The sequence below is a fragment of the Desmodus rotundus genome, unplaced genomic scaffold (genome assembly GCF_022682495.2).
Source record: "Desmodus rotundus isolate HL8 unplaced genomic scaffold, HLdesRot8A.1 manual_scaffold_462, whole genome shotgun sequence".
NCBI classification, from domain to species: Eukaryota; Metazoa; Chordata; class Mammalia; order Chiroptera; family Phyllostomidae; genus Desmodus; species Desmodus rotundus.
Window position 1 is genome coordinate 1 of NW_026527547.1, and position 9,561 is coordinate 9,561.

The 9,561-nt window shown below is 45.9% G+C and overlaps 1 protein-coding gene and 2 pseudogenes across 1 annotated transcript; 1 reads left to right on the forward strand and 2 right to left on the reverse strand.

Moving 5' to 3' along the window:
* The first annotated feature begins 30 nt into the window (after positions 1-30).
* LOC128780119 (metal transporter CNNM2) lies at positions 31-2,615 on the forward strand. The gene has a single exon (XM_053917911.1). The coding sequence runs from the start codon at positions 259-261 to the stop codon at positions 1,942-1,944; it is 1,686 nt and encodes a 561-aa protein (XP_053773886.1). The 5' UTR covers positions 31-258; the 3' UTR covers positions 1,945-2,615.
* A 2,926-nt stretch (positions 2,616-5,541) lies between these two features.
* Positions 5,542-7,176, reverse strand: LOC112300348 (large ribosomal subunit protein eL8 pseudogene; annotated as a pseudogene).
* Positions 7,177-7,266: 90 nt separating this feature from the next.
* LOC112300349 (ATP synthase subunit gamma, mitochondrial-like) lies at positions 7,267-8,871 on the reverse strand (annotated as a pseudogene).
* Positions 8,872-9,561: the final 690 nt, after the last annotated feature.

The window sequence follows — 9,561 nt, forward strand, 5'->3', positions numbered from 1 at the left end:
GCTGGGAGGGCGGCCGCCCGCTCGTGACTGGCTGGTCTGCCTGCCTCTCGCTGTAGCGGTTGGTGCTTTCCCCTCCCTCTCCCCCCAACCGCGAGCCTCGAGGTTCCTTAGCTGGTCCAGGCCGAGTCAGTGTCAGTCAGGGAGGCGGACTGCTGAGCACTGGGTGCGGGCGCTCCTTTGCAATCTCGCTCCGGGGCTGGTGCCTGCACTCGCGCCGCCGGCTGGGAAGGATGAAGCCGCAGCTGGAGCAGCCACCCTATGATTGGCTGTGGCGCTTGTGAACCCAAAGTAAAGATGGCGGGCGGGCAGGCATCTGCCGCACTGCCCACTTGGAAGATGGCGGCGCACCGCAGCCTCAGCGTCCGCGGCCGGGGGGTCCTGCAGGCGGCGGCGAAAAGGCTGCTGCCACTGCTACTGCTGAGCTGCTGCTGCGGCGCGGGACGCTGTGCCGCGGCGGGCGAGAGCGAGGAGACGGTGATCATCGGGTTGCGGCTGGAGGACACGAACGACGTGTCGTTCATGGAAGGGGGGGCGCTGCGGGTGAGCGAGCGGACTCGGGTCAAGCTGCGGGTGTACGGGCAGAACATCAACAACGAGACGTGGACCCGCATCGCCTTCACTGAGCACGAGCGGCGGCGTCACAGCCCTGGAGAGCGTGGGCTGGGGGGCCCCGCGCCACCAGAGCCGGACAGCGGCCCCCAGCTCTGCGGAATGCGCACATCAGATATCATCATCTTGCCCCATATCATTCTCAACCGCCGTACATCGGGCATCATTGAGATCGAGATCAAGCCGCTGCGCAAGATGGAGAAGAGCAAGTCCTATTACCTGTGCACATCGCTGTCCACGCCAGCCCTGGGCGCCGGCGGCCCGGGGTCCGGGGGTGGCACTGTCGGGGGCAAGGGCGGCTCCGGGGTGGCCGGGCTCCCGCCGGCCCCATGGGCTGAGACCACCTGGATTTACCACGACGGCGAGGACACCAAAATGATCGTGGGCGAGGAGAAGAAGTTCTTGCTGCCCTTCTGGCTGCAGGTGATCTTTATTTCGCTGCTCCTGTGCCTATCGGGCATGTTTAGCGGCCTCAACCTGGGGCTCATGGCCCTGGACCCGATGGAGCTGCGCATCGTGCAGAACTGCGGCACCGAAAAGGAGAAGAATTACGCCAAGCGCATCGAGCCCGTGCGCAGGCAGGGCAACTACCTGCTGTGTTCGCTGCTGCTGGGCAACGTGCTGGTCAACACCACGCTCACCATCCTGCTCGACGACATCGCTGGCTCAGGCCTCGTGGCCGTGGTGGTCTCCACCATCGGCATCGTCATCTTCGGGGAGATCGTGCCCCAGGCCATCTGCTCCCGGCACGGCCTGGCCGTAGGGGCCAACACCATCTTCCTCACCAAGTTTTTCATGATGATGACCTTCCCCGCTTCTTACCCAGTCAGCAAGCTGCTGGACTGCGTCCTGGGCCAGGAGATAGGCACAGTCTATAATCGGGAGAAACTGCTGGAGATGCTCCGGGTCACAGACCCCTACAATGACCTCGTTAAGGAGGAGCTGAACATCATCCAAGGGGCGCTGGAGCTCCGCACCAAGACGGTGGAGGACGTGATGACTCCCCTCCGAGACTGCTTCATGATCACCGGTGAAGCCATTCTGGACTTCAACACAATGTCGGAGATCATGGAGAGCGGCTACACTCGCATTCCAGTGTTCGAGGGGGAGCGCTCCAACATCGTGGACCTCCTATTTGTCAAAGACTTGGCATTCGTGGATCCGGATGACTGTACTCCCCTGAAAACCATCACTAAATTTTACAACCACCCCTTACACTTTGTTTTCAATGACACCAAGTTGGACGCTATGCTGGAAGAATTTAAGAAAGGTGGGAAATTTTGGTATCTTTCATTGGCTTGCTCTTTCTCTCTCTCCATCTTCCTCCCTGCTTGACTCCTCAACCCCCCAAGGCGAGTTGACCGGAATTTCTCCTCTCTTTTAATTGCAAAGTTGAAAGGGTGGCTTGGATTTGGGGATGGGTTGAACTAGAAAGCGCTTGTAGGTTCTTTAAAAGCACAAGACTGCCATCACTTACTTTTTCCCCTATCAAAAATGAAGGCTTTCTATTTTCTCTGCACGATACTTTCCTAGCTCTTTGGTCTGGAGTGCTCTGCTGCATTCATTGCCCGGGGTTGCGAGTGGGTGGATAAAAGGAGGGGGCGGCAATGCCATGCTTTGCTTTGCCATTTGGTTGACATGTACTAATTGTAGGCATTTGGAAAACATTTAAATAGCTTTTCTAAACCCTATACAGTCCCTCTCCTCCTCCTTAAACATTCACTGACGTTTCAGAGATTGGGAGTGCATTTTCAATAGCTTCAGTTCCTGGTTGTCAGGTGACCTATGGAGGAAGAGTGGGGTCTGCCTTTGGTGATAGGGGATGGGATAAACCAAGTATGACCGAAAAAAATTCACTCACGTGGATGTGACTTGCCTTAGCTAGAAAAGAGGGGTTTTTTTTTTTAAAGCACTAAAGTTCTGTATTAATATATAACTTGAGAAGACTAGGTAAGTTAACCTTTTATAAGGCTATATCTTGTCTAATGTTCTTCACTATTTGTTTATATTTACCCAACAACAAATAAAGTTTCCCAAAACAAGTGTGGTTTTGGCAGAACACTTGAACCTTTAACAGTGGGATGAATCCCTCTATTATGGTTGATTTATTCCTTGAGTTTTCCTGGTGTAAAAGTGTTCTTTTTAACCTTGACCACCTGGTACATTAAATTGCAGTTTGTGTCCACATCAGCATTCACTGTTCCAGGGCATTTTAACAAGGAAGAGGAGTGCAGTGTCCGAGGTGCTCACCTTTCTGGCATTGCGGTATATTCTTAATTTGTTTTGCCATGTAATGTACAACTGAATAGCAACTCACACTATTATTACTGAAATTCTTCCTTAAAAAAGTTTCCAGTAAATAGCTTGTGTTATTTGTTTGCATAAACTTTAAAGACCTGATAGTCCTCAAAACTAAGTTTTCATTCTTCAAAGGGAATTTGGATCACAGACAGTGGTCCATGTGTGAGGATGATGGCTCACTGGATGTGATGTCTCAACATACTCACAGAGTGTGTGGTTGTCCTGATTTCATCTTCCTGCCTGAATGGGGTCCTCTCTGCAACAAAATCACGTTGCAGTAATTTTCAGATAAAGGGATAGAGTAGAATGTGCTTCCGAGATTGGTAATTTGCATTTAAAAGCAGAAGGAGATTCTTTTGGGTTCTTTTTGAAAAAAAAATTTATTTACTGATTTGAGAGAGAGGAAAGGGCAGGGAAGGGTGGGGGAGAGAGAGAGAGAGAGAGAAGGAAAAGGGGGGGAGGGAGGGAGAATGAGAGGGAGACATCGATTGGTTGTTCCAATTATCTATGCATTCCCTGGTTGACTTGTTGTATGTGCCCTGACCAGGCACTGAACTTGCAACCTTGGCATATCGGGGAGACTCTTAACAACTGAGCTACTCCACCAGGGCCTCTTCTGGGTTCTTAAACAGTAAAAAGAAAATGTCCATTATCTCTAGGCGACAGCTTCTTTTGGCCTGTCTTTATTCTTTCACTGCTGAGTTGTTAATGAGACCTTCTAACCAGTCTCTTCTTTGATTTTGCGGTAATGTCTGTAATACAGAAAGATGTCTTCAAATGCTTGAAAATGCCCGTGGAACACTTTATTTTCTTTCTGTTGCTGAATTTCCCATACTGACACAGATCATTTATTCTCCATTTTTTATTGTTTGGAATTTTTGAGCATCTACTGATGGATGGATAGCAATGTGTACTCCCTGCAGAAGCCTTTAGTTCGCTTTTTCCTTTGAGAATTTTGTTCTGTACCTCACAACCCATTCATCCTGCTCCTAACTCAAAATTTCAGAAGTGCCATTTTTGAAATTTGTTTCTGGTTGTCCTCAAATCGTTTTTTCTATGACTGATTTATTTTCAGGAGGAACTCCCCCCCCCAAAAAAAAATTACCTCTCCGAGTATTTTTTGGAATGTCTCCCTTAAATAATTGAATTAGGAAATTTTCTCTTGAATTCTAGAAAAATAATAATGCACAAGATTTTATTTTTGTCCTTAACCAGAATAATGTACTCGGTTAGGAAGATGGTACACGTTAAAGGTACGTTCGGGCTAGTTGCCTAGCCAGAAGAGTAGACAAGGACTGTTGCTAATGGGGAATTTGAGCCCCGATCTTAAAAGGACAGAACATGGGGTATTACTTAAAACTATGAGAATAACTGACTTTTCACCTTCCTTTTCTTGAACTTTTTTTTGATGAGTTTGGTCACTTTAACTTTACTAATAACTGTGTTAGTTCTTTCTTTGGCGTGAGTTAAAATATTTCACCTGATTGTTTTCTCCTTCATTTTCTCACTCAATTATGAAGCAATGTGAACAGTCAACTGTTGTTTTTCTCTAGTGAACAGTGGTGTGTGGGTTGGTGTGAAGGCTTTTTATTGCTCTCTTTCCCTCTTTCTCCTAACAGTACCAACTGTTAACTCCTCAAATCCAGATCTCATTGAACATTACCCTTCCTAATTAAGAAGGCCTGCGCTGAAGCCTTTCCTGGATATTGTTGTACTAAGGAGGGGGGAAGTTCCTGTAATGTGTAAAGAAATGAAAAACTACCTTTATGTAAGTGTATGTGACTGTCATTTTTCTGGTGATTAGAGCTTTCGTCTGGCTACCAGGAAACTCTTAGTTTTACCTGAGGTTGGAAGACAGTAGTCGTGCTAATTTTACAGTTAGCTTATTATTATTGCTTACTCAGCTCTGTGCCAGGTGCAGGGTGGAATGCTTTACATGAAATCACCTTGCTTAATTTCATAATAGCTGAGTGAAGCATTATCTCCATTTTACAAATGAGGAAATCGAGGCTTAGGTTAAATGACTTGTTCAAGGTCACATAGTAATTTGTTGATTTGGGATTTTAACTCCGGTCTGTGTGACAGCCGACCTTGTGCTCTTGATCACACCGTTGTGCTGGCCCCCTGGGTCCTGATTTTACATTTCTGTTTTAATTCAGTGTGAGTTTTGGTCAAAACATTGCCTCAGACCTTGTTGGGCAACAGACCCATAAATGTATATAAGCATATGTCTGGCTTTCAACTCGGTGCTTCTGGGATGTTGTACATACCAGTTGGTGTCCCCACTGTTGTCATTAAAGCAAGTCACTTTTTGGCCTGTGTGATCCTAAATCTAACGAATTATATTTCCCGTATTTCCACGTCAGACGTCAAGGTTCGGTTTGAACGTGTTTTACACGAGCCCAGGGTACTGGTGTGTGCTGCCTTAGTGGCTTACTCTGCACTGTGTTCCCAGAGAGAACACGTGTTGTCATGTTTTACTCTTAGTTTCTTATGTTTGTGTTGCGAGGGTGCCTCAGACTCAGTTTTGTGTTTTAATCTTGATTTTTTTTGGAGCCACTTATGTGATAATTGGTCGCTGACGAGCATCCTCTGCAGCTTTGCCCCTTCTGCGCTCCATGCGGTCAGGCTTTCTCTTTTTTCTTTGTTACTTGTAAATCTATATAAGAGAATAAAAGTAAATCCTACTGGAAGATTATGAGAATTTTAGAAAAATGGTCTATAGCAAAAATAGTGTAGCGAAAGGAAAGGCTAAATTAAAGGCTGCTACCTTTGTGTGCAGAAGGCTTCCTAGAGGCTTTCATTCACCTGAGAAGACCTTTGCGACAAAAGATTGGGGACTCTTAGCCACCTAATTGTCTACCAGGTTGAATTTGAAGCATTAGTAACCGGCTATTGTTCTTTTGTTTCGTGTTGTTTACTTTTAGCTTTGTGATAATTGCATTCCAATATTACGGAGCGTGCTGTTTTACAGCTGCTAGGGACTTAGCCAGATGGTTGTCTAGCTTTCTAGCCAGAACAGGTAGAATCACCAGATAATATTGTTGTTCTTTTTTTCCTGGCTGAAGGAGCATTTTTATTACTTTTATGTACAGAAAACTCAGCAGTATACACACAGCCCAGCTTGGTGGCCAGTTCCTTAGCCTTCGCCTTTTCCAGCTCGGCAATGTGAGCCACCAACTTGGGACCCAGGACTTGCCTCCCCAGTGGCGGGGGATCTCATCATATCTGCCATTGTAATCGGTCTGGAGAGCTTCCACCAGCTTAGCCAGAGCCCCTTTGTCTTCCGAGTTAATCTGTGTGAAGGCGATAGGGGTGCAGGTCTCCCTGTGGACTAGGCGCCCCAGCCTGGCCTTCCCCCGGATGATGCAGGAGGGAACCCCATCTTCTGCACAGGGCGGTCAGGAAGACGACCAGCTCGATGGATCCACGTTGTGCGCAGTCACCACCAGCTGGGCCTTCTTGTTCTCCACCAGGTGGTGACCCCTTCAACCCTTGCTCGAAGGAAAGGTGACCTCTTGGTGGGGACATCCTCTTTGCCAGCAGCCTTTTTCTCAGCCCAGGCTAGCAATGCCTGCTACTTCTCTTGCTTTGTCTCTGGCTGGTCCTTGTGGGCCAGCTCGAGCAGCTGTGTAGCTGTTTGGCGGTCCAAGGCCTGGGAGAACTGGTCACTGGCAGGAGGCATTTTCAGACATTTACAGAGAATAGCCCTTGGCCGCTGCGGCTGAATGTAGTGGGGCCATTTGACAAAGCAGATGAGGTCCCTTTTGGGCTGGATGTCCTGTCTGATGCCAATATTCTGGGTCTTTTTCCAAATGGGGGATTTACTACCTTCTTGGCCTCCTGCTTCTTCACAATGGCAGGGGCTGGTACCACCTTCTTCCCCTTAGCCTTCAGCATCTTGGGTGGCAGGAGGAGAGAGCTGGATGAAGCTGTTCTTTAGGGAAGAATTCAATGTATAGTTTTCACTTAAAATATTAGGTATGTAATTCTCTCTTCTATAACACAAGTCTTTCCATATTAATATGCTGAGAGTTTAATATTAAAAACATTTTTTCCCACCAAATAAAGTGTTCCACTTGCCCTAGTATCTAGGAGGTTGTTTAAAGGTATGGATAGTGTTAAGGTTGGAGGTTGGGTGTATTTGTTTCTATGATCTTGTATGTTTATTAATTTTGTCCAGTAACACATGCTAACGATTATAATTGTGCATATTTTTAGAACATGTTTATGAAATAGCCAGATGGTATAGAATCAAATCTGAAAGGACAGGCAGCTTGAGCATCACCTAGTCCAGTGTTTGCTGAATTTACCAGATGATAAGAATTACTTGGATCACATTATTTTTCTTACTGTAAGTTGTTTATTGTAAGGTAATTTACAAATATCTTGCTGTCCTTAGTAATTTAAACAATTGACCAATAATTTCTTCTGAACAGGACAGCAGTAAGCTAAAAACAAAGTCAGCTGGCTGAATGTTCCTTCTTTTTGTTTTGTCTGAGGATGAAACTTGATTTTCATTAATCCAAACCTTCAGTGTGGAGATGTTTCAGTCAGCTCCTTGTGAAGACAGCTTGGAGGGTGTGGTTCAGAGTCAAAGTCAATTTGCTGATTATGTCAGATGCATTCTGGCTCCCGTTGTCCACGGCTGTCATCTGAGCCCTTTGGTCACTCGTAGTGGATTCCTTCACAGCATAGTAGATGGTGCTGGCCAGTGTGTTCCTGCTGTTCTTCAGCACATCAGCATCAGTATCATTCCAGATACTCATGCTCTTAGCAATTGCAGTGAATGGCCTTAACGGAAGAGATGGCCTTTTCTTCTGTTTTAGGAGATGACAGACCTGAATTGATTAAAGATGATAGATCCTTCATCAAATTCATATCCAGAATTTAATAATTCCAGGGCAATGAATGATGCGCCTCCAGAAGTAGGGGGTTTTCTTCCCACTTCTTGGAATGTCACTGAAAACTGGTCAGAATGAGTCCTGTGAAATATACCCCTAATTTTATCACCAGTTCCAACAATCTCAGACTTCTTTCCTGGCTGCTGTGAGGATGGCCACCTTACTTTCGCCTGTCTAGCAACCAAGGAACGGGTAGCACCACAAAGCCCTCTGTCTGAGGACAGACACATCAATAAGGAGTGCTTCTTGTTGTCTTCGGGCACCTTAATATCAGCCTTTCCAGATAGAGCCAAAAATCCTGTTCCACACACGGGAACTGGTTTTAGCTTCCTCTCATTGGGTGTATTTTGCTGCTGCTACCATTTCCATAGACTTGGTAAATTTCTGGATTCCCACCCCCCAGTCCTTGCTGGAGGATACGTTTATTGATTCGAGAGAGAGAAACATTGATTGGTTGCCTCCAATACACGCCCTAACTGGACTTGGGATTGAACCCACAATTTAGGTATGTGCCCTGACTGGGGATTGAACCTGTGACTTTTGGGTGTACTGGATGATGTTCCCACCACCTGAGCCACACTGGCCAGGGCAATTTTCTGGATGTTTTTGATTGACTTTAGTCACTTGGTAGTATCTTTTAAAGTTGCCATATTTCAAACTTGGATCCATTGCAACTGCACAGCCCAGGCAGAGACCCCAGTGATGTCCACCCGAGAAAACAGGGTGGGACTGGCCACCTCACTTGGATCACTTACTAAGTATAAGGTCCTAGGCTTCTGCAGGGACCTTCTGGGGAGAGGGCTTGTAATCCAGATTGTTAACAGTTACCTCGAAGTAATTCTTATGATTAGGTGAGTTTAGGAAACATGCGTCTAGCCAACCTCTTAAATAAGGAAAGTAACCTCTTGGAAGGAGAGAATGTTCAGTGACTTCCTTGGGGCCATCCACCCAGCTGTTTGCATCAATGAGACTGGAAGGCGTGTCCCTGACTGTGCTAATCCAGAGTTCATTCCACCCCAACTAGCAGGCCTTCTGGTCCCAAGTTGAAGGCACCTGCATCACTGGAATGATCTGTGCTGTTGAAAAAACAAATATTCGGGTTTGCCATTGGTTTTCTTGTGGTTTTTGATGTCAGTATTTTTGATGTCCTGGATTTAGCACATCTTTGACAGGCATTTTGTTATGGAGAAAGTAAGTCAATGTGTGAGCGCGTTTTATTTTAGCTTACTTTAATTGAGTTTTTTACTCTGCAAAGATCAGACTAGAAGGGTATGTTAGGAAATGTCTAGATTTCTTGAAACCTTAGGAAGTTAAATGTCGGATATTTATTTTGAGTTAACTTGATTTGGATATCCTTGAATTGTTTTTTATTTTTGGTTGTTTCTTCTGTGAGAGTAATGACGATGGGATTTGGGACTATGGGTATAGGATCTCTGGCTCTTTTAATTTTTGTTTACCTGAAAATCTAAAATTGCCATTTAAAAATTCATCAAAACACTTGCAGCATGTATCACCTTCATGCATCTGTGTGCTGTTTTTCCAGGGTTTTTTTGTAATGTAACCTAAATTCTTTCGGAGAATCATGTCTGACTTTTGGAGGTTATTTGTGTTAATAGGATCACAGAAGCTGAGCACAGCCTTCTGGGTCTGGAGGCACCATAGTTACATACCGGCTCTGACTTAGTAAGATCTGGACGAAACAGGAAAATACCTTGTTCTGCTTTTTCTCTTGGTTTTTATGGGGATT

Excerpts from the sequence above, each read along its gene's own strand:
- LOC128780119 (XM_053917911.1), top strand. The coding sequence starts at position 259 with ATGATTGGCTGTGGCGCTTGTGAACCCAAAGTAAAGATGGCGGGCGGG.